Source organism: Neohortaea acidophila, assembly GCF_010093505.1.
Source record: "Neohortaea acidophila strain CBS 113389 unplaced genomic scaffold BDY17scaffold_8, whole genome shotgun sequence".
Classification (NCBI taxonomy): domain Eukaryota; kingdom Fungi; phylum Ascomycota; class Dothideomycetes; order Mycosphaerellales; family Teratosphaeriaceae; genus Neohortaea; species Neohortaea acidophila.
Window position 1 is genome coordinate 424,964 of NW_022985517.1, and position 25,134 is coordinate 450,097.

The following is a 25,134-nucleotide window of genomic DNA, read 5'->3' on the forward strand; positions in this document are numbered from 1 at the left end:
AGAAAGAGCGGCTTTGAAAAGGTGCGGTCGAGATCTCGAATGCTTATATAATCAGCGCGGCCTCGACGCCCATGCAATGCTTCAACGACACCGAGCTCAGCCTCTCGTCAATACAACCCAACAATGATATAACCACACCATCAACGCAATGTCCAAACCTTCAATGGAGGAGCCATCAGCCGCTCAACCCATAACAGCGGAAGAAGCAGTCGCCGCCCTCCTCCAACCCGCCCCAGGCTCCTTCCACCGCATCTCGCAACCCTTCATCTTCCGCCTCCCAATCTACATGACCCTCGCCGGCGTCTCGGGCTTCTTCCTCGGCGCACGCAAAGGCGGGCAAGAAGCGGGTCTGCGCTTTCGCGCCGAGCACGCGCACCGCCTCCCCAACACCCAGGCGGGATGGTATCTCTACCACAAGAGCAAGAACTACCATATCGCGCTTGGAGGGATCTACGAGGGCTTCCGGATGGGTGGGCGCTTGGCGCCGTGGGCGGGGTGCTTGGTTTTTATGGAGGAGACGATTGATCGTGGGCGGGCGGCGGTTGTGAGGGAGTGGAGGAATCATTTGGATTATGATCGCGGAGTGGATGCCGAGGCGGAGGAGGTGAGGGGCAGGGCGGCGGCGGGGAATAAGGACTTTCTCAGTACGATGCTGGCTGGGCTTGTGAGTGCGGGATTGTTCTCTGCGTGGAAGCGCATGCCGCTGCCTACGGGGGTGAGGCTGATGAAGCTGGGCGCGAAGGGGGGGTTCGCGTTTGGGCTGTTGCAAGATGCAGTCAACTTGTTGCAGGGGAGGAGGTTGGGGTATGTTGAGTTCATCAAAAAGCATACTATTGGCACCAGGGCGGAAGAAAGAGCTGCTATTGCGCCGGCGGGATGAAGCTGCTCTTGATATATCTTCCCGCTCGCACGTACCACCCGGCACGCACGAGGTCGTCACTAGGATGGAATTGACAAGCTTCCGTGACGACCCTCACCAACGGTTACAAAGATACCTACGACGTCTACCTCGCTTACCGGACGGTCCTTGCTATCAGGTCTTGCCCGCCCAACTGGCCACCAAACGTGCATTCGCCGCACATACAAGAATCGCCCGACTGTGGCTTACACGCACATCGTCCTGCGGTCGAAGCTCACTCCGTCGATGCATGAGGCTTCTGGCCAGTCACGCAGTAAATATCGCCACGATGATAAGCTCCTGTCAAGAGAGTTGCAGTTAGCACAGGTAGCATCGGTCCTTCGATGGTCGGGCCGCACCGTTATCAATATCCACTTGAACGCCCGATTTCATCTGGGCCAATTCCTCTGCCGACCAGCCCGAACTTTTCTCAGCCCATGCAAGCATGGCAATCGCCGCCTGTCGTGCCCATCGGGCCCTCATTTCAGGAAGCCTGTCCGTGGGAAAGACATCCACTTCCACATTTTCCAGCCGAGCCGATGCCGCTTTGACAAGGTTGCCGGGACCGGTTGTTGCACGATCGCCCATTACCGACCTGAACTTCTCCAGCAGCTTCGGCAAAGCGGTAAACCGCATATATTCTGGGTTGTTACGAAGGCAAGGCACATTGCCAAAGTCGCCTTCAAACCACTGCACGCTGCCGCCGGGCTTGAGCAGCTGGAGGATGTTGCACATTACTACCTCCCAGTCTTCCGGGCTCATCATCGCGGCGATGAGTGCGCGGATGTGAACCAGATCGAAGGAGCCGTGGTAGGCGTCGGGAAAGGGTTGCTTCGCATTCGTGACAACGAATTGGACATTGTCAGGTGCTGAAGGGGGGAACTGCGCGGACGAGAGATCGAAAGCGACCAGCTGCGCATTGGGAAGCGACTTGGCGACGTCCATGGCCCATACGCCAGTGCCGGCAGCGACGTCTGCTATCCGTGCGTGTGATGGCAGGCGGTCGACAATCGCTGGGAAGATGAGATAGCCAGCATTCCTGCTACGTCGTTAGACCAAGGCAAAGCCCCGTGAGCTTGTGGGTGGTCCACATACTGTATACTAATGTCGTGCTGCTCTCGCAGTCTTTTAGTAGGTCCAAGGTCAGCAAGAACACAGACAACTCCTGCTGCAATGCGACTTACCTATCCGATTCCTTCTTGTCCCTGGCAAGAGGATAGGGGTCGGGGTCGGGTGAGCTGTTGGCCATTGCTGCACGGTACTGGAGGCGAGGGCTTCCGTGCCGGGGTGAACAAATGAGAACGACAGTTTGCTATAAGAGCATCCCCGTACTGTGCCGATTGCACGCGCGAGTAGCTATGGGCTGATTGAGGTATTATCAGCCCTGCGGACAGCGACATGTCAGCACTACCGCGGCTTGCGCAAACTTACGCAGTAACGGTATTACGCATCACTGAGACACCAATGTCAAACGTCAAAGACCACAAATGAAGTGACATCAGGCATACTGCTACTAGGCGGGGTTTGCCGTTTTCAAATATAAATAATCGTCAGCGATGTCGATGGTAAAAGCAAAGCCTCGTCGTCCCAAACCAGCACTTGACGGGCTGGGGTGGACTCTGCTTAGTCAGCCGTGAATCCTCCATGTAAATCTGCCCGAAATCTGACTTCATGCATCTCCTCAGTCCTTCTTGCTATCCGTCCCACTGCACATCAGCCTCGCAATGGCTCAAGGGCAGATCAAGAAAAGCAAAGCTCCAGCGCCCAAAGTGTAAGCTCCATCCAAGCCCCGCGTATCGACGTTTAGATAACTTACGAACATCGTGCATGGCAGAACGCAGCGCAAACAGACCGGCGCCCGCGTGATCAAACCGCGCAAAGCAGCGGCCGTCAAGCAGCAGAAGATGAAGAAGGTGCGGCTTCTGATCTACGGGCTTATGCCCTCATTTGGAGCAGTTGTTAACGTGAGAGTAGAAGCACTCTGCTGGTTTGACTGCTGTTACGGAAAAGTCTCTCGCCAGCAAGGCGGGCCATCTGGAGATGCTGAGTGGTGGCAAGAAGGATAGGCTGGCGAGGGATGCGAAGAAGGATGTGAGGAAGAAATGAGGTCCCTACTATGGAAATGGAGGATTTCTTTGTGAGGTTCTCTTCATGGTCGGATCGCCCGAATTTGGTCCCGCACAGATGAGTGGATAGTGTTTGCGGAGGGAAAGCTGTACGATCTTCTCCGGGAAGCTCTTTCCAGGGCATTCGAAGAGGATGGCGTCTCCAATGATACTCTCCATCATACGCCGGCGCAGCATGTCGAGCGTCCACGGGGACTGCTACTCAACGAAGATGACGGCGACGGTGTGCCCAGTGGAGCCGGACTGGGCAATCTGGCAAGCCGGACAGGCGCTTACTTTGACTGAAAGGACGCAACAGCGGATAGAAGAAGAGAGTGGAGTGGAGTGAAATCACATTAGCCACCCTTCGGGCTATCGTCATGACTCCATGTATGTAACCGTCTTCAGCTTCAAAAACTCCTCCACGCCCCACTGCGCATTGAATCTTCCCCAGCCCGACTTCTTCACTCCACCGTGCGGAAGTGTCGCCTCGTCGTGAACCGTCATGGAGTTGATATGCACCGCACCAGTATCGATCTCCTTTGCAATCTTCAATCCCCTGCCCAGGCTCTGCGTGAATACAGCCCCCGAGAGTCCGTACTCGGTGTCGTTTGCGATATCAATCGCCTCCTCGTCGCTGTCAAATGCAATCAAGGCAGCGATCGGCCCGAAAGACTCGGTGTAAAACACGTCCATGTCCTTTGTCACGTCCGAGATGATGACCGGGCGTATGCGGTACGGCGATTGCTCCTGCGCCTTCGGATCCCCATACAACACCTTCGCCCCCTTCTCCGCCGCATCATGCAGCAACTTATGATTCTTCTCCACCGTCGCCTGCGCCACCAGCACCGGCGCATCGCCCGTAGGAGCATACACCTTCTCCGCCGCGCCCTTCAGCGCCTCCGCAAACTCCCCAACCGCCTTCCGATGCACCAGCACCCGCTCCGTCGCCATACAAATCTGGCCGGCGTGCAGGAAACTGCCCAGCGCAACTTGCATCGCTGCGTGCTGCAGATCCGCATCCTCGCACACGATTGCTGACGCTTTACCGCCCAGCTCCATGAGCACGGGCTTGAGTTCTTTCCCTGCTTTCGCCGCGATGATCGACCCTGTAGTCGTGCTGCCGGTAAAAGTGATCTTCTTGACAAACGCGTGCTCGATAATCGCATTCGTCACCGCCGCTGCATCTGCCGGGCGATGGTAAAGCACACTCAGCACCCCATCCGGCAACCCTGCCTCCTTCATCACGGAGCCTATCGCCCAGAAGGTTCGTGGAGACAGCTCGCTGCCCTTCAGGATAACCGTGTTCCCCGCCGCAAGAGCATACAGAAACGCGCAGGTGCCGAGGATGTACGGCGCGTTCCATGGCGCAATGCTAAAGACGACGCCATACGGCTCTTTGAAAATGAACGCCGCCTGTCCCGGCGTGCCAGTAGTCGGAATAGCTCCGAGAATCGCCGCCGCTCGCCCGGCTACATCGCGAAAGTTCTCCGCCGTGGTCGTCAAGTTGAACTGCGTGAATTGCTGCAGCGCACCGGTCTCGGCTTGCATGTAGCCCGCTAATTCCTCCGCGCGGTGGTTGAAGATGTCGGCTGCTTTGAGCAGGATGGCGCGAATGGCGGCGGGTTTGGTGCGGCGCCAGGTTTTGAGCGCGGTTTCGGCTGCGGTCACGGCTTGGAGGGCTTCGGTCACGGAGGCGGAGCTGGAGGTCCAGAGTTGGGAGCCGGTGTTGGGGCTTGTGACGGGGAAGGTTGTTGAAGTCGTTACTTCTTTGCCGGCGATCCAGAGGGGTACGGGCCCAGATGGGGCGGTTGGTGTTTGGCCGTTCATGGGTACGGGGCGGGGAGACGGTCGGTTTGTTGAGGTGACGATGTGGTTTGAGCGGAGGTACCTCCACACGTTCACGGACTGTCTCCTGGTTGGTGTCGAAGATACTTCTTGAATCTGACGGAGCGTGATATCAGAGGTAGTGCTGCCTGCGGCCGATGTATGACGAGGACGTCCAGCGAGCAGGTAAAATCAAGCCGGCAGAGTGCCTTCCATATTCGGCGATTCCGAAATCTTTGGAAGAAGGAAGATGATCGTCGGCGACGAATCGGCTCGGAACAACAAATAATTGCACGAGATCAACGATAGCTTCGCTCATTACCAACACAACAATAAAAAACCACATTATCTAACCGACCCTCCCATACCCAATCCCAAGAGCCAACCAAAGAAAAATCTCCAGGCCGTAGCAGAGTATAGAGTACATACGAGAGAGAGAGAAACCCAACCCAGAAAATGCAATGCAATCCGACCGTCAGAAAACAATGATTAAGAACCAACCTCCCAGCAAATCTCACAGCGTAATCGCCTTCCTATTCTGCGACGCCGCCAACCCCTCCATCTCTTTCCGCCGGCACGAACACACAGTCTGCTTCAGCAAACTCCCCGGCCCGTCCTTGAACGCGGCGCCAATGGCAAAAGCCAGCGTAAGGGAGAACTTGATCCACAGCCACGGACTGTGCTTCGAGCGATGATGCACGCAGCGCACCTTATGCACCACGCGCTTCATGCTCCTCGGCGCCCCAGTAGGATGAGTATGCAGCTTCGCGCCTCCGGGCGGCGGGGTTGGATCTGGCGGGGTCTCGTGCACTGAGTTGTGGGCCATGTCTGGCGTCCGCGGCGGACTATCGTCCGGTTCTGGTGTTTGCAGTAGAGGCCGTTGCTCCGCGTCTTCGCAGCAGCGTTGTTTGGCGGCCAGCATACGGGATTTTATCATGGGGCCTAGTAATATGCCCACCAGCCACCACTGTACGTTCAGCAAGGGCCGTGGGATGCTCATTTTCGCTTGCGCGGTTTGGATGAGGTAGCGTGCTATGGTGACGGGGGAGCGCCAGAGGTCGCCGAAGAGGAGGCGTAGTCGGCCGAAGGTTGAGTCGGTGCCGCCTTTGCCGGGAATGCCGACGTTGCGAGAGTGACTTCTTCGATGGCCGGGTCGAAGGGTGGCCGTTGATGAAGTCGCTCCGACTGTGGCTGTTGTGGATGCCGTCTCTATGAGATCCGTTGAGGAGTCGGTGGGTGGCACGACGTCCCATCCTTCGACTTCGTCGCTGCTGGCTTCCGAATCGACTTTGACAAGGCTGTTCTCTCCAGAGCTGGGGTCCGCGAAATCTGTTTCGACCACTTTGTTCTCCGCCAAGCTGTTTCCGGTTGGACTGTCTGCGTCCCCGTTGCTTTCCTTCAAACCAGTTTTCAGTTCGACGACGTCACTCGGGGCTACCTCACTTCCGGGAGTTTCGACCGCGCGTGCTGCAGTCAATTCCTCCATGAGATTGCGACCGAGCACACCATCAATCGACGATACGCGAGAAGAGAGTATCCTCGGCGTGCCCGATGACTCGGGCGAGCGAGGAGGCGTCAGACTGACCAAGGTGTCTTCCAGCAGCGTATGCTCCTCAACACGTGCAAACGGGGATTCCTGAAGTTTACGGACTGTCAGTTCGTTCGCAGTTGTGGAGGCTCGAGGTCTGGCGGGAGATGGGCTGCGGCCATGGCTTTCGTCGGGGATCTTGGCCCACTTCAGCAAGGATTCGGGAGCCGTCTTCCTGTGCTCGAGGGGAGGAGGGGTGTGGTGGACCTCGTACGGTTCGCGATTCGACGTGGCGGGCAAGATGAGTGGCTTGGGCCCAAGACTACCGGCCCCGAACTTCCTCATGCGCCGCGCGGGCTTGACGGTGTTGTTCTGTCGGATCGGCAGGTTCCAGGGATTGTAGCCGGCCGGGGCCTCGGAATGCTCGACCGAAGTCATACTATCGGCTGTCAGGGAGTCTTCGCTGAAGATCGACTCCGCCTCGGACATGAAGTAGTCGGAGTGTCCAGGGGAGCCGTCGAAGCCGTGGATGCTCGGGCGGGGAGAGTGGACACTGGCGTACGAGGGCCTAGGGGAAGACGGCGACGTGCGCGCATATCTCTCTGGGGAGCCGTGCAGGGTGCTTGCAGTCGGGAAGCGAGGCAGCATCGATTTTGGGCGTGAGTGTCGTTTTGTCCTGCCCGGCGTCTCCGCGTGCAGGTCGACTTTGGTGGAGGCGAGGAGCTCGCTCAGCATCTCCAGCCGCTTCTCAAGGCTGACGTTGGCGCACTCCACGGCTTCCATGTTCTGTTTGGTGGTGTCGACTTGCGTCTCCAATTCCTGTACGCGGAATTTGGCCTCCTCGACCTCCAGCTCCAAGTGGCGGATGCGTGCTCTCAGGTCCGTCTCGATGACCACATGTCGATCCACCTCCTCTTGCACGCGCTGTTCGTATTTGTTTTCCCAGTCCGCCAGATCTTCCTGCAGCTGCTTGGTCTCGACGTTGTGGTTCCGTTGCTCGCGAATGACGCTGGGCGAGTTGATCGTGGAAATGCGAGATTCCGCCGCTGCCAGTTGGCCTTCGAGGTGGTCGATGTACTTGGACATCTCCGAGCTGGCTGTGCGCCGCCGATGGCTGACCGCGGGCTTGGACTTCCACGACAGTCTGGGAAATCGCGACCGAGTCGGTGGGGGAGAGGGTGACTGGCGAGGAGGAGGGGAAGGTGGGTCGTGGAAACCCTCAACAAGGTCGAAAGCTTTGCTCAAACGCTTTCGCACTCTCTTGGGCCGATGGGTGACGGAGGAGGAATTTCCAATCTCTTGCAGCACACCACTGGATCGTCGTCGGTTGGACACGACCCTCGGGGCTGGCGTGGCTTTGGGCGAGATGTTCTCGATGTCGGGCGAGCTGCGCATGCCCGACAGACTGCTCGAGGGGTGGGAAGACCTGGGCGTGACCTTTCTCGTTGGCACGGGAGCAGCGCGAAAGCCAGCATTGCGTAGCTGCAGTCGTTTGGCGTGTCGAGAGCTGGCGGCGCTGCTTGTCTGCGGACGTGTTGTGGTATTGCCGTTTTCATCCTGCGGTGTCACGACATGCGCCGTACTCGGACGCTGTGTCACGTCGTCTGCAGCAAACGGCGCCATCGTGGCTTCACGGAAGGAGGTGAGGTCGAAGTTTTCCATCAACAGCGCGCCCTCTAGCTAGTTACATGTCGTCCGCCACGTCGACGATGGCGTCCAAGTCCCGGGGCCTGTCTCGCCTTTCTCGCATATCTTCTCGCAACATTCCAAGGGCCAATGACAACGAGGCATTGAGGCGAGGTGAGACCTCTTGCGTCCTCGGGAAAAGTTTGTGGGCGTGTTGTTTACCGGCTAGCGGCTGTTGCTAGGTGGGGTCGCGCTAGAAGTTTGGGAAGGAGCCTCGCATCCGCGGGTTGCGCTTGCACTTTTAATGAGGGCAAACAACACCCTGCACACGTGTGCCGCTGTGGGCCGGTTGTGGGACATGTTTCGCCGTCGTGAGCACTGCTGTCGATCATATTGCGTGGCTATATCTTGGGTCCGATCCCTCCAGGCGACTCAGAGGCAGCAGGATCTCTCATCTTACGCGGCGGCGGGATTGGCCCCGATGATGAAGTTCGTCAAAGGCCAGAAATGGCCTGCCAATCTTCCACTCAATCAGTGTTGGAACAGAACAATGCATTGACGCTCTTGGATGGCCATCGCTCAGGAAGAAGGTACTCGAATACATCTCATTATGTTACTTCGAGTCACCCCGCACTCTTTCATCGTCATGCGCACGAGCTCTGCAGGTGTGATGTTTCCACCAGGCCAAGTACCAGTAGCTGCGTTCCCTCTGCATTGGCCGTCCTTTCGTAAAAGGAGAAAAGACGTCTGTGACGTTTCTTCGCCACAAGGAAGCCGTCTTCATTTCCTATCACCATCCTTACCATCAATATCGAAACTCAAAGCTGGATGTCTTCTTCGCAAAGATGAGAACCGAACAAGCAGCATCAACTGGCCACTTGCTTGGACCAACCAGCCACGGACGGCCGCAACTGCCGTCCAACAGGAATCTCCAGCCTCTCACAAGGCCGGCGTCCTCGAAAAATATACTTTCTGACATATCCTAGGACAATCTCGGAATCTTGTCGCGACTGCCGATGACCAAGGCGCCGTCGGTCGCGACGAGACGATAAACGCGGCCAAGATTGATCCTCTCGTTGGTCAGGCAGAATCGGAAAGGACGAAGCCGGTGAAGGGATTGCAAGATGTGGAGGTGGACGCGGCGCAAGTTGAGTCGATGGGCTCGGTGAGCGAACAGATGCCACACTACGTGAATCTACGCGCACCCATTAATACGTCGTCATGTACTTGCTACACTTTGCATCATTCAGACCTGGTGCTGCAACCTGACATCTTTCTGCGGGCCGCGCTAACCTCACGTCGCATTCAAGCAGTCTTGGCACGTCGTTTCTGCTTTAGCCTTTCCTCGCGACCCCACCACTCCATTCAATGTTCTGTTTGATGACAAACACCAGCTCAGCTCGCGCAAACATTCACGGTCAGGCATCGCTCATTGGCCACGTTTGGTGAGCAACGGACATACCACCAATTCCTCTTGGAATCCCCGGTCCCACCTTACTCCACGTCGTATTGAAGTTGATTATGCTACCGTCATTGCCCTCTACCAATGCAGGAACACCTCCATAGCATCTGGAAAGTGGTTGACTCTCCGTCTCCGTCTCCGGTCGGAAGGCAAGGTATAACTAAGAAGACAAAGTTCTCTTTCCATGTTCCATCAACTCATGCTATCCATTACTACCGCTACTCCTCATCACAATTCCATTCATCAGTGTCTTTCAATTCAACCCCCATCCCTTTTTCGAAATGTCCACCAACCAAGCAGCCTGGCTCAATGAACGGAAAGGCTACCCCTTTCAGATCGCCTCGGCGCCAATGCCCACCCCTCGCCCCCACGAACTCACCATCCGCGTGCACGCCGTAGCCATCAACCCCGTCGACGGAGGCGTGCAAGCAACAGGCATGGTCTACAACACCTTTCCGCGCGTCCTGGGCATCGACGCCGCCGGCACCATCACGGCCGTCGGCAGCGCCGTCAAGGCCTTCCAAGTCGGCGATCGCGTCATGGGCATTCCGTGCGTAGAGGAGGGTGATGAGAATGAGGACCATCGTGGCGGCACGTTTCAGCTGTATTGCAATATTTCCGAGAGTATGGCTGTCAAGCTTCCGGAGGGAGTGGCTTTCAAGGATGCGGCTGTACTTCCTTTGGGCATGTGCACTGCTTGCGTGGGATTGTTTGAGGACTACAATCTGGACCTGCCGTATCCGAAGACCGGGCAGGTGAAGGTTGCAGGCGACAAAGTGGTGTTGATCTGGGGTGGAGCGTCGAGTGTAGGCAGTTGCGGGATTCAAGCCGTCAAAGCGGCGGGGTTGCAGGTGGCGACGACTGCGAGCGCGCACAATCATGAGTATTGCCGAAGCCTTGGGGCGGATTACGTGTTCGATTACAAGAGCGAGACGGTGGTGGAGGACGTCGTGGCCGCGCTCAAGGGCAAGGAGTTCGGTGGCGTGTTTGCGGCCGTCATGGGAGAGGAGGTGTACATTAAGAGCGCGGAGATTGCCGTGCAACTCGGAGGCAAGCAGCTGGTGGCGACGGTGTTGCCAGACATGATGAAGTACGAGAAGCCGCTGCCGGGTGGAGTGCAGCTGGGTTACAGTGAGTGGATGCTGTTTTCCATCGATCTGGCGTCACTAATGGAGATATGCAGACTACGGTGACTCGCTCCGACATACGGCCGTGGGACCGGCAATCTGGAAATGGACCACGGACGCTCTCGCCGACGGGAGCTTGAAGTGCAAGCCGGACGCGTATGTCGTTGGCAAGGGGCTGGAGAGTGTGCAGGAGGCAGTGGACCTCATCAAGAAGGGGGCTTCGGCTAGGAAATATGTGGTTGAGCTGGCATGAGGTAGTGAAATAGCGATGTAGCGTACTGAGAGATACAGGAAGTGTTGATGAATACCGACAGCTCTGTAAGCCTTGTTAGCGAGTGATGTAAGCATTTGCTCGGGATGGACCCATTTGCTCGGCAAGGTGGGCTGACGTTCCAGTTCTGTGGACGTTAATAGGGAGACGGGATCAAGGTGGTATTGACACCCAACCGTGTCCTGGTTATGTTTCGAAGGAGGTAGAGGCCTCGTTAGGACGAGTTCCCCAGAACTGCTTGCGCTGCCGTTCGAATGGACGAGGTACAGTACAGCCTCGAATGCAGATCCCTGCCCAAGACATGAGCTCCATGATCTCAACGTCGCTTACCTTTGCCGTTTGGCGTTGAACGACTGTGGTGGAATCGGTACATCAGCCCTTCGAGGTTCACGTGATGAGACGAGAGCTGTCTCCGAGCTGGACCTGGAAGGGCCCTTCGCTCAAATGGAGAATCGTGAAAGTCCGGGCTATTTATGCGCCGGGACGTCGCGGGTAGAACGATGGGTAAGGACAGTCACGTTCCAGATGGAGGCGACGGGGTAGACGAAGTGTTTATAAAGCCTGGACGTCGCGCAAAGTGTTTTCCTCGCGTGTCTTCGCTGCAGTCATTGTCTTTTGCTCCGTCTCACCTCATCCCGCCCGAGCTGGACGCAATGCGCATCTTTGGGGTGACCTTGCCGCCCAGCCCGATTCGCAGTAAACCCAAAGAGCCCAGCAACCCCGCCAAAGCCCACCCACCCGGCAAGCGACTGTCCTTTGGGAAAATATCGAGCGAGAAGTTAGATGCAGAGGTCAGTCCGCGGAGTTTCCTGCGTCGGCTCTGATCGAGTTGGGCCGTTGGCCGGGCGCGTCATCGCTGCGTCGAAGCACGTGTGGCCCCAGCGTTTGGGGGGGGCTTGCTTCGGTTGACATGACGTACCCACCAGCGTCACTTCGCCTCCACCGTCTCCTCTTGCTTCCCGCCTTGCTCTGCTCTATCTGATCGTGCCTTCGCTTCCATCAGTCTCTGCGTCGCACATCAAGCGCTCTTCCCTCTCCTCCCCCACCACCACATCTCCCTTCCACCCTTCTTCTCCCTGCATACCCGCTCATGCTCCCCCTCTGTTCCGCCCTCTCCTCTTGACCCAGGCTCTTCGATTGATAAGCAGCCGACGGAGCACGCAGTCTGACCATGTCGACCATTCAGAACCTCAAGAACTTCATCCGCCATGGCAAGCAAGCCCGAGACGGCCGCTCGCCGCACGACCAAGCCACCACCCACGTTTCCAACGTGCACGCCCAGCAGCATCGCGGCGTCGCACAGCACAATGGCGGGCCCGCCGACTACGGCATGAGCGAGCCCAACATCCAAGACCACCGATCACCACACCCCGCTCCACCCCAACAACCGCAAGAAGCCTACTCAGCAGCACCCGGCGACAACCGCAACCAGGCCGCCAAAGCCGGGCATGCCGCCGCCAACGCCGCAGAGGCCCAGCAGAAACGAGATCAAAAGGCGAAAGACTACGATCCGTCTGTGCTCGAAAGAATCGTGGCGGAAGAGCGGGAAAGCAAGGGCAAGCTGCCCCGATATCCTGGTCTGGAGCGCTGGACCCTCGTGGAGAAGATGGGCGACGGCGCCTTCAGCAATGTCTACCGCGCCCGCGATAACAACCACCAATACCCCGAGGTTGCGATCAAGGTGGTGAGGAAGTTTGAGATGAATTCAACGCAGGTAAGGAAAGACTCCGAGGCGTGTGGCTACATCATCTCCCGACCTCTCCCTCTTTCCCCACCCCCCTCCGATGCCCTCCACACCATTTTGCTTCACGAACACCTGCCAACATTCTCGCGCCTTTTAGGGCAAAGGGGTCATGCACCCGGACTATGAAAACAAAGCGACCAAGACCGTGGAGGTGCGACCCCTTGACTCTCTTACCTCGTCTCCCACCCCCCTCTTTTGCTTTTCACTACCTCTTGCCCCTGCGCTGGAACGTGCGAAAGGCTAACTGACGTCATCTATTCACAGCGCGCCAACATCCTGAAAGAGGTCCAGATCATGCGGCAACTCGACCACCCCAACATTGTCGGCCTCGTCGACTTCTCCGAATCCCGCCAATACTATTACATCATCTTGGAGTTGTGCCCCGGTGGCGAGCTCTTCCATCAAATCGTCCGTCTTACGTACTTTAGCGAAGACCTGGCACGTCACGTCATCACGCAGGTGGCCAACGCTCTGGAGTATTTGCATGAGGAAGCTGGTGTCGTGCATCGGTGAGTCTTGTCCCAGTGCTCAACAGGTGATTTTCGAGACTGACGAACTCGTAGGGATATCAAACCCGAAAATCTCTTGTTCTACCCCATCCCCTTTGTCCCGACCAAAAACCCGAAACCCAAGCACCCCGATGACGAAGACAAAGCGGATGAGGGCGAATTCGTTCACGGCCAGGGAGCCGGTGGGATTGGAGTGATCAAGATTGCCGACTTTGGTCTCTCCAAGATCATCTGGGACAGTGTTACCCAGACGCCTTGTGGCACCGTCGGCTACACCGCCCCCGAAATCGTCAAGGACGAGCGCTACTCCAAGAGTGTCGACATGTGGGCGCTAGGCTGCGTGCTGTACACTCTGCTCTGCGGCTTCCCTCCATTCTACGACGAAAGCATTCAAGTATTGACGGAGAAGGTGGCCCGAGGACAGTACACCTTCCTCTCGCCCTGGTGGGACGATATCTCCAAATCGGCACAAGACCTCGTCTCTCATCTGCTCACTGTCGACCCGGAGAAGCGATACGACATCAAGCAGTTCTTGGCGCACCCTTGGATCCGAAAGACCAATGAGCCCACGTATGCCGCATTGGACGCCCCTCCGCTCGCCACGCCGTTGTACTCGAGACAAGGCGGTGCTTCGCCCATGAAGCCCGACTTTGCATACCTCGACGAGACTCCGGGCGCGGGCAGACGCGGGGACTTCCGATCCCCCGGCGCCGTCAACCTGCGCGAAGTCTTCGACGTCGGCTACTCCGTCCACCGACAAGAGGAAGAGAGCAAGCGACGCAAGAACTTCAAGCAAGGCTACCGCGGTGGAGGCGGCGCGGCGATGAACCTCAATGCTCTGAGCGAGGAGTACGATGACGACGAAGACGAAGGCGTGTCGGCGCCTTTCGACCCCAATCAACAGAACCTGCCCGCCAAGCTTCCCAAAGCCAATGCTGCACCGGATGTGCACGGCATGGAGAGGCAGATGAGGGATACGAAGATCTCTCCGGCGGCTCAGGCGCGGCAGACGAATGCACCGCCGCGCTCGCAACAGCCGGCGCAGAGGGGCTATGGCCAGCACTCGCCAGAGGTTGCGGCGGCGGCGAAGCGACAGGTGAAGAACCGTGCGGGTGCATTTGAGTTGAGTCTGGACAATGCCACGCTTTTGGGACGAAGAGGGAAGAAGGCGGAGGCGAGTGGACTGAGAAATGAAGCTACTGTTGCTTCTTAGAAATGCTGGCGCGCAGCGGCAAGTCAACGATTGTGCTGTGTGTGTGGATGAACTGATTTAGAACTGGGCGCCAGTCTTTTGGGCAAGGTTCCCCTGGCGTGGGTGGAGGTTTTGATCTGATCGCTTTCGACGCTGTAGCTCGCCCGACCCATTGACGCTTCTAGGCGACGAGGGGGAACCAGGAGCAGAGCAGATGGGATGCAGATTATGGAGTGGAGTCAATTAGGGGTTGATGGTGTTCAGAGGCTTTTACACCATCTCAAGTCACTTTCCGGTGTTGCTTATCCTCGTCCGTGTCTCGTACGTGATGATCTGAAGACCAGATGATCGGCGCGCTGGGGAGAGTCGAACAGAGTTCACGCTTCGCCAATTAGAGTTAAGGGTTGACGAGGGAGGTGCATGTGCCTCGCCGAGCGAGCAGCGCTCGCGACGACGTCCTCCTTCTCTAGAACGCGCTACACCCGTCTCAGTGTCAGCCTCGGGACTGTTCCTTCGACACAAGACTCAGTGCATAGCCTCCCAGTCCACAACCATGTCGCGCAAACAAGACGAAGACCTCCTCGCCCAACTCGACGCCCTGTCGAACGAATCCCCCGACACCCCCTCCACAACAAAGCAGTCCTCCACCAGAGCAACCACCAACACCAACGATGACGATGACGACGATGGCGCCTTCGCCCTAGAAGCCATCCAAGCCCAACTCGCGACCAAACGCGCCGCCGCCGCTGCTGCCGCGTCTAGTGCGCAGCCTGCTTCCTCCACACACGCTTCCCGCCCTACCACTCCGCGGCTAAGCTCGAGCACGACGTCTGGCGGCACGAACAAGAGCCCCAGACGCGCGGAGCACACGCCTGCCTCTTCCGGGCCGCCGAGTGGGAGGAATAGCGAGGAGAGGGCGAGGGGCGTTGCGGCGAGGAGTAGTGGTGATGGAGGGAGGAGTTATCATCAGAGTTTCGTGCCGGGGGAGGAGCCTTTGCCCGCGCCCGCGCAGCAGAAGGCGGAGCAGCAGCAGCAGAAGAAGAGCGGAGGAGGCTGGTGGGGGAGTATGTTCAGCGCTGCTACGGCGGCTGTGAGCCAGGCGCAGAACTTGGCCAAGGAGATTCGCGAGAATGAGGAGGCGCTCAAGTGGGCGGAGCAGGTGAGGGGGTATGGAGCTGGCTTGCAGACTTTGAGTGCGTGTTCCCTCCACTTCCGTTGCTCGGGATGACTACTAACAAGAACGTTCTGCAGGCACCGACATCCGCTCCCGCGCCCTGCCCACCTTCAGCACCCTCCTCTCTCACATCGCCCCTCCCATCGCCGCACACGAACGCCTCCAAATCCACACCACCCACGACATCCTGCACTACCCCTCCCTCGACCCCCTCATCTACTCCACCTTCTCGCGCATCATGTCGCAAGTCGAAGGCGGCGACCTGCTCGTCATCCAGCGCGGAAGCGAGAACCGCTCCCGCAGCGGCTCTTCGGAGGGCTACAGGGGGAGTGTGCTTGGGGGCACCTCTGGCGGCTGGGCGGACGGGCCGTGGTGGCGGGACGAGGGTCAGAAGCGGGATTTGGGGGTTGTGAGGGGATTAAAAGAGGGGAGCAGGCTGGCGAGGGTGAGTGCGGAGAGCTATGCAAAGGAGTTCTTTGATGCTCGAGGCGGGGTGGAAGAGGCGGCGCGCCGGGCACTGGAGGGCGAGAGCCAGAGCAATCCCGTGCGGAGCTCGGATATCTTCCTCGCGATCCAGGCCGTGGGCTATACCGCCGAAGCGGACCTCTTCGCAGGCGACGCTCACGAAGCGGGCGTGAAGAAAGCCGAGACCGCCGGCGTCGTGGAGCCCGAAGACTCGGCGGAAGACCTCGTCTGCTTCGCCATCTACCTGCACGACCCCCTGCACTCCCTCTCCTTCAGCTCGCTCTCCCAGCCTTTCCCGCAAAAGTGGGTGGGCTGGCTGGACGCGGCGGCGTCGGCAACGTCAGATGACGGACTGCCGGAGAGTATTGTGGAGATGATTGAGGCGGGCGGCGTGGATCCGCGCGAGTGGGTTGCGGAGTGGATGGAGGAGGTTCTGGTGCTGGTTGTTGGTGTTGTGGCGCAGCGGTATGTTGCGCGGAGGATGGGGGTTGGTGAGGGGGGGCTAGGGAAGGGGAAGAGGAGGGTGGAGGAGAATGAGGTTGCCGGGGAGGCGGCGAGGGCGTTATGAGGGGATGGGTTTGGTTGAGAGGTGTTTATTTTTCCAGCGGGGGTTCTGGAGGCGTTGCGGTGTGGTGATTGTTCCCATCTAATTCCGCAGAAACGACCATGTTACGAAATCAGCTTCTCCTCGCGCCCATTTCCACAAACTAAACGGCACGAGCCAATGCCTCCAATATCCCAGCTGTCGCCCTGCCTCCCCGAGTAGCGGCACGTAAAGCGTGAACCAGCAGCCAACCCAAATAGCAATGACCACACGTCTCCAAATCGTCGCCGGGCCTTCAACCTTCTTCCCGCGCATCCACACCCGCTCCACCACCGCCTCCACCATCAACGCAACCGGCTGCACCCAAAAGAACCCCGCCACATACACCCTCAGCAAATCCACGCTCACCGTCGCCCCCAACGGCTCCGGCGGCACCAAACCCATATGCACAACCCCACTCAACCCGAACGCCACGACCGTAATAACAGCATACCGTAGCAAGCCCCCCTTGCTCAACCCCAACAAATCCGCGACCGCGTACCCCGGAGCGGAAGTCGAGTGTCGCATCATTTGGTGCCAATATCGGCCCCAGAAGCCGCGCACGCCGTGCGCGAGGACGTCCAGTGGGGAACCGAAGTACGGGGCCCAAGTGTGCGGAGACCAGGAATCGGGGATTAGAGAGCAGGCATTGAGGGCTAGCGGGAGGAGGGCGGGAGCGTAGAAGATTTGGGAGATGAGGGCCCAGGCTTGGGCGCTGAGGATCATTGCGCGGAGGAACTGAGGGGGTAGTGGGAAGAGGGTTGTGATTGTGGTTGGGAGGGGAGAGGAGATGGGGATGTGGGGGTTGGTGAAGTAGGGGTCTGAATGCGTGTAGGCGCTTGTTAGGTCGAGGATGAGGTAGCCTCGCGTGAGGCTGAGGAGGGCTTGGAGGAAGAGAGCTTTGCGGGTTGGAAAGGCGGGGGATGGGGGCTGGTGCGTGTCGTGTGAGGGGAGGTTGATTTTCCAGTTGTTGAAGCGGATTGATGTTAGGAGGTTGAGGACCCAGCTTAGGCGCTGGGCGAAAGACTCGGGGTAGTGTTGGTTGGATATAGCGAGTGTCTTCGGTTTGGTTGTTCGTCCCGACTTCGTGGTTCGAGTGGATGATCGACGAGCGTCTCCCTTGATTGACCTTCTTGGAGATGAATTGCTGACATCGCCGTGTGATGATGAAGATGGAATGTATTGAAAATCCTTCCACGGATCGTTCAACACGAGCAAGTACAGCGACGAAAGGACGACGTCGACGGAGATGACATCAACGCCGCGCATCGCAGTCCAGGCGGACAGGGAGGCCAGAGTGATTGTCGGCATGAAGAAGGCAATGCTGAGCCATCGTGGGAGAATATGTCGAGGAATGAGGAGAGCAGTTGGAAGGAGGAGCAAGGGGATGAAGTAGGAGAGGCTTTGGGGGCCGGGGATGATGTGGTTGGTGACATGGCGGTAGTGATGTAGCAGGTCGACGGGCATTCTGATGCTACGCTGTATACGGCCAGCGAGATGGAGAACGAGAAGATGCGGCCGATGAAGGAATATTACGGATCTCGCTGTTTCAATGCATGTTGCTTACTTGCACTGAGCCTGAGCTTGTTGACGTCATGGAAGGGAATAAAAAGGCGACGTTTGACGGTTTTTCGACGCCTGAAATGAAGGAAATAACGAGATAGAGATGCTGTGGATCGATAACAAGGTAAATACGTGTTCCCACGTATGCCGTCCATGTTGTTGGATCGATCGGGTTGTCACGGGAGTAAAGCGGTGGCGAGGCTTAGCTCATCAGCCTTTATCAGCCGCCGTTGTCATCCTCGATAGGTCAGCAGAGGCGCCCGATTCGTGGCAAGTTGTACAAAGTCAAGGCCATGTTCACAGGCGTTGAGCGATGAGTATCTGATGGTATTCAAAAAGTTCTCCCTTGCCTCATTCTTCTCCACGGTCTGGCCAGCGTCCAAGACGTCCAGACGTCTTCGGGAGTAGCGGGAGACAAGGTTGCGTTAGCGCGTCGCTCGCTGATTGGACGAGAGACTACGCGGGCGGAAGCGGCAGGCCCCGAGAAGTCGCAGAAAGGGAAGGCATGGGAAATTGGACGCCTGCGTGATGTCTACTCGACTTCGCTCACACTCTTCGCTCCATTTCCAACTCCAATTCATCGAATGGTCGTCGGCCTGATCCATCATGGCCGACAGGGAACCCGCCGTGGAGTCCCGCGACCCGCCAACCGGTTGGGAGGGAGCGCCAAACAGGCCTAGCGCCGCGCACAGCTCCTCCTCCTCGTCAGATATATTGGTCGCTCCTGGACCTCCAGCACCCGCGCAACCGTCGGCATTCGACTCCGTGTTGGCCCTTTCGCCCGTCACAGCCATGCCAAAGCCCCTTCCTCTCGCAGAGGTGCGCGATGGTCATTTGTTGATCATCAAATTCAACTCCCCCACGGCTCGCGAAGCTTTGGGCAAACTTAAAGACCGTCAACCTCCACGTTCCATTCCTACCCTCAATCTTTCGCCCGCAGATTCATCGGGCGTCAAAGCAGAGGGGCCCGAAGACGATCAGGATGGGCCAAACGCCCGCGGCACTTACTCCAAGCAGTACACCCTGCTGCATCCCGAGATCGATTGGGTGCATCGAGGCCAAGGCCGCTACCTGCCCGCTGCACAGTCTCGTCCATCTCCCCTCATCCGATCAGAAAGGTGAGTGAATCAATTCACACTTCACTGATCGATCTTTTGGCATGTGAAGCCCGCACTGACGTCCTTCACAGCAATCCCAAAGCGAGTGATTACAACCTCCGCAAAGTCGTGGACGACTGGCGAAGCAAAGCATCAGATCACCCCATGCCTCCGCGACGCAGATCTCTGGACGACGATACAAAGTTCACTACTCCTCGGTATGAGCAATCCAATCATTTCGTCCCCTTCTGCGTCCCAGAAGTTTCCGCCCTCGGTGGCAAAGTAGTGAATGTTCGCCGTGTGTAACACCTTAGCGCTAACTCAATCACACGACCCCTAGGCAACGACTGTCCCTGCGCCGACAAGTTAGCGAAGCGCAAACTGCTTCTTCCGCTGACCACCTTTCCGTCCGTCCCGCGCGTCGCACCAGACCTCCCTCCTCCGCCGAGTTGGATCGTCGAAGCTCGCGCAATCTGACCCATCAAAACTACAACGAGTCCGACGAGGACGACAGCATGGCGGGCGACAAGGAGCCGACGTACGACAAGCAGTACGTCGATGCCCACCCCAACGAGAAGTTCTACCACACCGGCAACGGATGGTACAAACGTGGCGATCGTCCCAAAGGCCGCCGTGTCAAGCCGCGCGACATGGAAGCCCATGCGCTCATCCGTCGCAACGATGGAACCTACCAGTTCGAGGGCGCAAAGACCGTTCACGTCACTCAGCTTGACAACTATCCCGGCGTCGAGTTCCACCACTGTGGCAACGGCTGGTACAAGCCCGGACCCGATGCGACCGGTCACCGATCCTCGCTCGTGGTCGGCAACGAAGATCTGCCGATGCACGACGAAGATGATGATGGAGACGAAGCAAACGAGGACGAAGATGCAGCTGTGTCCAAAGAGTACGCACTGCAGCATCCCGAAGTCAAGTGGGTTCATCGCGGAAACGGTTGGTACAAACGTCAGAGCGCCGTCAGCGTCGCCACCACGCAAGCATCTCAGTCTGGATCGCCCGCGTACGAGCGCGATCAATCCATCTACTCCAAAGAGTACGTCCTCGCCCACCCGGAAGAAGAGTTTCATCATCGCGGTAATGCGCGTTACATGAGAGGTCCCGCGCCGGAACACTGGGCAGCATCGCGCCGCAAGAGGAGCTTTGCAGCAGTCTCGCCCATGGATGACGGAGAGGACCGTCTGTACAGCAAGTCGTATGTTCGCGCACACCCTGACGAAGTTTTCCATCACCGCGGTCAAGGTCGCTATGCGCGTGGGCCTCGGCCAAGCCAAACCTACTCGGAAGATGAGGACGAAGAGGACGAGTTCGAAGAAGAGGATCCGGATGGTCTTGTCACTACCGATTACGTCAACGCTCATCCCGAGGAGACATTTCATCATCGAGGCCAAGGCCGTTGGGCCCGTGGACTGCCCCCACCCGGCGCTTCTAACAAGACTGCGATCCGTGGCCCAGGAGGGCGCGAGAGGTCGGATGCAGCCACGCTGTTGGAAGAAGAGGACGAGTACAACAAGCCGCCTCCCCTCACTGCACTGGTTATGCGAGCGGAGGGTCCAGACAAGTGGCCCGGCCTGAACTGGTACTACCGCGGAGGTGGCAAGTGGGGACGGTTGACGAAGCAAGACTTTGAAGCTATGCAAAAGCATGGCTCTCGCAGGCCTAAGCCCAAACCTCGGACATCGTACTTCGATGGTCCGGAGGCGCAGCTTGAGCGCGAGGTCGCGGCTGCGGAAAACGCACGGCGCTATGGCACCAGAGATGATGAGCAACCGGTGATCAAGCGCCGGCGCACGAACAAGCTTGGTGGCTTTCAGGGTGCAGAAGATGGGCTCATTTCATCCGTCGCGCAATCGCAAGTGCCGACACCGAGACCGCGCATGCTCGAGCCCGAGGAAGACGTGCTCCAGGAAGAGGATTTGCCGCAGCTGTACCGAGATGACGACTGGTCGCCAGACCCCGAAGATATCGACGACTACGGACAGCACCGCCTCCCCAACCTGTACCGTCCCATCAACCCCGCGGATACCTTCGTCCGAGCTCTCACCAAGCACGATCCCATCGTTCGCAGTCTTGACAACCTCAAACGTCTCGCCGAGAACACCCAACTCGTGCTCAACCAACTCCAAGATGAATACCTCTTCCTTGACAAAGTCACCGCGCCGCACAACCGCATCCCGCGCAAGCCGGCCAAGGGCGGAAGGCTGCCAGTCGAAGAGCAGATTTTCGAAGACCGGAAAGAAGCGGAACTGTACGACTACGCCTTCGATGGCCGCCGCATCGGCTTCCAAGACCCGTATTCCCAGCGCATCCAGCGCGACGTCGATGGTCGCGAGCTTCGCCATCGTCGCCAACGCGGTACCGCCCAAGCCCACAGCGGCACTCTGCCAGGGTGGAACTTTGGCGACGACGAACCTCTCGGCCCCCGTCGTGCCGTCAAGCCCGTCCATCGCTTCGACGGCATCATCGACCAACCCCGTCGTCGTCGCACCAATCTCAACAGCAAGGCCCCAAGTATGACGCCAGACGATCCCACCACGACTCCCCTCGGCGGCCCGATGCCTAATGGCTTTGCACCTGCGACTAGAGGTCGCTGGCGTGGACACGTGCCGAAGCGCATCCGGGAGTTGAGGGGTGATAGCGTGGGTGTGGCGAGTAATAGGGAGGAGAGTCCTGGGAATGGTACGGGTGCTACTGCGGCTGGTCATAAGAAGGGCAGACCCCCAGGGAGCAAGAATTTGCACAAGAGGCGTGACGCGGGGATCAAGAAGGGGCCTAGGAAGAGTCGGGGATCTGGTGGTGGGGATGAGAGGGAGGTTAGTGTTGGGTCGGAGATGGAGGTGGATGACGAGGGCGAGATGGAGGAGTGAGGGTGTTGTTGTTCTGCTTCCTCCTCCTCGCTATTCTCGGAATGGATGGATGGGGTCTTACGAATGGAGGGAGATCGGCTGGACAACGCTGGTGTGTTGGGGGATGGAAGCAGTGCTGTTTTTCTGCGTTTAGCCTTGGACTGGAGCACTGCTTATGGCAGCTTTCTCGTCTGCGCTTGGCGCCATGGTTCCTAAGTGATGAGATGCCGAGAAGATGGGCATTCTACTGTTGTATGATATCTTCGACGATCGACCACCTTTCCTTCATTCATTCTCTTCTATATCCTTTGAAGCCACAGCCTCGTCCGTGTGCCAGCCCTCCCAGCCGTAAGCCGAGTTGCAAGCGCGGGATAGGCAGACGCGACTGGTCCGTGCGGGGCGGAGGCGGGGTCGTTGCATCGGGCCTGGAATGGGAGTCTCGAAGCGAAGCCGTCCACACAATTGCTCTCCCTCCTCCGACACCGGCACCCACGCAATACAGCCCACTTGGCCTACCAGCACACGCCCGCGACATGTCTTGGAGCAGCGGCACCTCCTTCGACCCGCCCGGCGCCGCCGCCGCCGCCCTGCACTCGCCCGCCCAGGCCTCCCTCAATGGCGCCGCCAGCCCCGACGACGAGGCCTCCGGGCGCAAGCGCAAGCGCGCCTCCATCGGCACGCCGAATGGCGAGGACTCGCCCGCCAGCAAGGCGCGGCATCAGCCCGGGGTGAAGAGGGCGTGTAATGATTGTCGGCAGCAGAAGGTAGGCTTCTCTCCGCCACGGCATTGGACAATGGCACTCTGTGCGGAGCGTGAAGCTATGCGCAGCGCGTTGCCGCCATCCGTCAATGCTTGAGTCACACCGTGTGCTGATCTGTTTCTCATCCGCAGTTGCGATGCAATGTCGACCCCGGCCCGCCATATAAGCCTTGCTCGCGATGCGTCAAGCATGGCCTCGACTGCTCCATCGACAGCGACTTCAAGCGGCTGGGCAAGCGCGCACAGCACGAAGAGATGGTGCGGGAGTTGGACCTGGTCAAAGATCGGCTGGCGCGATACGAGGCGCTGGGCATGTTCCTGCCCAACGATGGCAAGACGGGCTCCAACTACAGCGGGTCGTATGCGACGTCTCCCGTCGTGGGGCATGCGCCCGTCGCGCAGATGGCCGGGCCGCCGCCGTTGCTCGGTCCTAGTGAGGCCGCTGCTTCACGCAGTCTGCTCGACTTGAGTCAGGGCTTTCGCGAGATGCCACCTACCTCCTACCCTTCCATCACTGCTGGGACGTCGACGAGGACGCTGGGTCCGGTGACGCTTACGGATGAGCAAGTGAGCGAGCTGTTCAGCATCTTCTTCAATGCTTATCATCAATTTATCCCGATCTTGAGCCCGGAGACCCCGTACAGCGAGTACTACAAGCAGCATCCGCTCCTACACTGGACCATCCTTGCAATCGCGTCGCGGAGGTACGATACCAAGCCGGGCTTGCTGATGGAACTGCAGCGGCCTCTTGAAGAGATGCTTTGGACAACGATATCCGGCATTCCGCAAACGTACCACGTTGTCAAGGCCATTGCACTCCTATGCACCTGGCCCTTGCCGAACTCGTCGACCTCGGGAGAGCCGACAATGATGCTCGTGGGCGTCATGTTCCAGCTTGCGATGCAGCACGGATTACATCGACCCAGCCACGCAAACGACTTTAGCCGCTTCAAAGTCGAGCTTCGGGATGAGGAAGTCACGGATCGACTGCACACTTGGGCCACGGTCAACATCGTCGCGCAGAATGTAGCTACTGGTCAAGGACAGCCGCCGCTGTCTCGTTGGGCCTGGTACACGTACGGCCTGCATCTGGATCAGATGAAGAGCGAATTGCACACTCGCTGCCAGGTGGAGAAGTTTTGCGATACCGTCACGCGGACCTTGTACACCATGCAGCGTGACCATATTGTCGAGGTCGACCAAGCGCAGCGTGGTCTACAGATTGACATGTACTCTCGAGAACTCGGAGAGCTGGAAGTGACGATACTTTCCACTCGTTCTACTCGTAAGTTTGCAATTGCTGTTGACGACCACTCGACTATCGCTAACTTCTGCACCAGCCGTTGATATTCTGTACCTCAAAGCCGCCGCCCTGCACTTACGACTGAGCGCCTTCTTCGACAAGCCCTCGCATTCCAACTATCTGGTCGATCTGCGCAATGTATACATCGCCGCCTCCAGCTTGCTCTCCTGCGTGCTGGACTCACCTCCCAACATCTTCATGTACATACCCCGCTACCTGGAGCAAATGATGCTCGCCGGCGCGACGACACTGCTCAAACTCCTCAACTCCTTCTACGCCGCCCACGTCGACATCCCCTCCGGCCGCACCCTCTTCTCCCGCACCGTCGCCGGCCTCCGCAAACTCAGCGTCCGAAGCAACGACCTCCCCCAACGACTGGCAGAAGTGATGGCCCAACTATGGCAGACAAGCGGCGCAAGCGAGCAACGCCTCTTCTCCTCCGACAGCGCCGCTTCCAAACAACCCGACGAAAGCCTCCAGCTGCGCGTCCGCTGCCGCTGCTCCCTCTCCGTCCTCTACGACGCCATCTGGCGCTGGCGCCAACAAGCAGGCCAAGCCGGGCGCGAAAACCTCGACCACGTCGCCGAGAACCCCACGCGCGTCGGCGGCGGCGACACGAACGCGCGCAACACGCCGCAGCCCCCCGGGAATTTACACGGTGGCGGCACGGGTCTCGGCGCCGGAGGCATTGTGTCGACGTTTGGGGATGGGTCGGGGCTCGACGATCCCATGGGGTGGGACAATACGTTTGGCGCGAATGCGGTTTTCGATCCGCTTAGTTGGGCGCTGGATGGGAATTTGCAGCTGCAGTTGCCGTCGCTTGGGGGGATGGATGGGTTGACGTTTCAGCCTTGATGTCTGGCATGCGTAGTGAGTGGGTTTGTTGTCCACGATTCTGTTGCTGGGTTGTTTTTTGATGTTTTGGCGAGGGGGCATTAGAGGCATAGAATGGCGAGTGGGGGCACGACGTTGTTGTAGATACGCGATATTCGCATATTCGCACCCGTATCTGGATCTGTCTGTCGCTTCACCCGTC

At 58.4% G+C, this 25,134-nt stretch overlaps 11 protein-coding genes across 11 annotated transcripts; 7 read left to right on the plus strand and 4 right to left on the minus strand.

The window, feature by feature from the left end:
• Nucleotides 1-163: 163 nt before the first annotated feature.
• BDY17DRAFT_317881 (uncharacterized protein) lies at nucleotides 164-880 on the plus strand (the record flags this gene model as incomplete). The annotated part of the gene is made up of 2 exons (XM_033736143.1): nucleotides 164-502; nucleotides 596-880. 2 exons carry the CDS (start codon nucleotides 164-166, stop codon nucleotides 878-880), a joined length of 624 nt encoding a protein of 207 aa, XP_033587743.1.
• Nucleotides 881-1,133: 253 nt separating this feature from the next.
• BDY17DRAFT_325885 (S-adenosyl-L-methionine-dependent methyltransferase) lies at nucleotides 1,134-2,147 on the minus strand (the record flags this gene model as incomplete). The annotated part of the gene is made up of 4 exons (XM_033737426.1): nucleotides 1,134-1,198; nucleotides 1,258-1,937; nucleotides 1,994-2,023; nucleotides 2,083-2,147. 4 exons carry the CDS (start codon nucleotides 2,145-2,147, stop codon nucleotides 1,134-1,136), a joined length of 840 nt encoding a protein of 279 aa, XP_033587744.1.
• A 447-nt stretch (nucleotides 2,148-2,594) lies between these two features.
• On the plus strand, nucleotides 2,595-3,351 carry BDY17DRAFT_300818 (uncharacterized protein). The gene is made up of 3 exons (XM_033734126.1): nucleotides 2,595-2,669; nucleotides 2,733-2,811; nucleotides 2,873-3,351. Exons 1-3 carry the CDS (start codon nucleotides 2,623-2,625, stop codon nucleotides 3,002-3,004), a joined length of 258 nt encoding a protein of 85 aa, XP_033587745.1. The 5' UTR covers nucleotides 2,595-2,622; the 3' UTR covers nucleotides 3,005-3,351.
• On the minus strand, nucleotides 3,352-5,114 carry BDY17DRAFT_300819 (salicylaldehyde dehydrogenase). The gene has a single exon (XM_033734127.1). The coding sequence runs from the start codon at nucleotides 4,831-4,833 to the stop codon at nucleotides 3,382-3,384; it is 1,452 nt and encodes a 483-aa protein (XP_033587746.1). The 5' UTR covers nucleotides 4,834-5,114; the 3' UTR covers nucleotides 3,352-3,381.
• An 8-nt stretch (nucleotides 5,115-5,122) lies between these two features.
• Nucleotides 5,123-8,173, minus strand: BDY17DRAFT_300820 (uncharacterized protein). Its single transcript, XM_033734128.1, has one exon. It carries the CDS (start codon nucleotides 8,018-8,020, stop codon nucleotides 5,345-5,347), a length of 2,676 nt encoding a protein of 891 aa, XP_033587747.1. The 5' UTR covers nucleotides 8,021-8,173; the 3' UTR covers nucleotides 5,123-5,344.
• A 1,143-nt stretch (nucleotides 8,174-9,316) lies between these two features.
• Nucleotides 9,317-10,867, plus strand: BDY17DRAFT_300823 (quinone reductase). The gene is made up of 2 exons (XM_033734129.1): nucleotides 9,317-10,577; nucleotides 10,630-10,867. The coding sequence occupies exons 1-2, from the start codon at nucleotides 9,728-9,730 to the stop codon at nucleotides 10,824-10,826; spliced, it is 1,047 nt and encodes a 348-aa protein (XP_033587748.1). The 5' UTR covers nucleotides 9,317-9,727; the 3' UTR covers nucleotides 10,827-10,867.
• An 860-nt stretch (nucleotides 10,868-11,727) lies between these two features.
• Nucleotides 11,728-14,733, plus strand: BDY17DRAFT_184037 (Ca2+/calmodulin-dependent protein kinase). The gene is made up of 4 exons (XM_033729942.1): nucleotides 11,728-12,558; nucleotides 12,686-12,739; nucleotides 12,853-13,097; nucleotides 13,152-14,733. Exons 1-4 carry the CDS (start codon nucleotides 12,016-12,018, stop codon nucleotides 14,308-14,310), a joined length of 2,001 nt encoding a protein of 666 aa, XP_033587749.1. The 5' UTR covers nucleotides 11,728-12,015; the 3' UTR covers nucleotides 14,311-14,733.
• A 109-nt stretch (nucleotides 14,734-14,842) lies between these two features.
• Nucleotides 14,843-16,496, plus strand: BDY17DRAFT_325891 (maintenance of telomere capping protein 1; the record flags this gene model as incomplete). The annotated part of the gene is made up of 2 exons (XM_033737427.1): nucleotides 14,843-15,482; nucleotides 15,541-16,496. 2 exons carry the CDS (start codon nucleotides 14,843-14,845, stop codon nucleotides 16,494-16,496), a joined length of 1,596 nt encoding a protein of 531 aa, XP_033587750.1.
• Nucleotides 16,429-18,221, minus strand: BDY17DRAFT_300829 (uncharacterized protein). The gene has a single exon (XM_033734130.1). The coding sequence runs from the start codon at nucleotides 17,976-17,978 to the stop codon at nucleotides 16,575-16,577; it is 1,404 nt and encodes a 467-aa protein (XP_033587751.1). The 5' UTR covers nucleotides 17,979-18,221; the 3' UTR covers nucleotides 16,429-16,574.
• On the plus strand, nucleotides 18,222-22,309 carry BDY17DRAFT_300831 (uncharacterized protein). Its single transcript, XM_033734131.1, has 3 exons — nucleotides 18,222-19,192; nucleotides 19,264-19,389; nucleotides 19,512-22,309. Exons 1-3 carry the CDS (start codon nucleotides 18,681-18,683, stop codon nucleotides 22,054-22,056), a joined length of 3,183 nt encoding a protein of 1,060 aa, XP_033587752.1. The 5' UTR covers nucleotides 18,222-18,680; the 3' UTR covers nucleotides 22,057-22,309.
• Nucleotides 22,310-22,568: 259 nt separating this feature from the next.
• Nucleotides 22,569-24,953, plus strand: BDY17DRAFT_254354 (uncharacterized protein; the record flags this gene model as incomplete). The annotated part of the gene is made up of 3 exons (XM_033731424.1): nucleotides 22,569-22,799; nucleotides 22,928-24,080; nucleotides 24,136-24,953. The coding sequence occupies 3 exons, from the start codon at nucleotides 22,569-22,571 to the stop codon at nucleotides 24,951-24,953; spliced, it is 2,202 nt and encodes a 733-aa protein (XP_033587753.1).
• Between the last annotated feature and the right edge of the window lie 181 nt (nucleotides 24,954-25,134).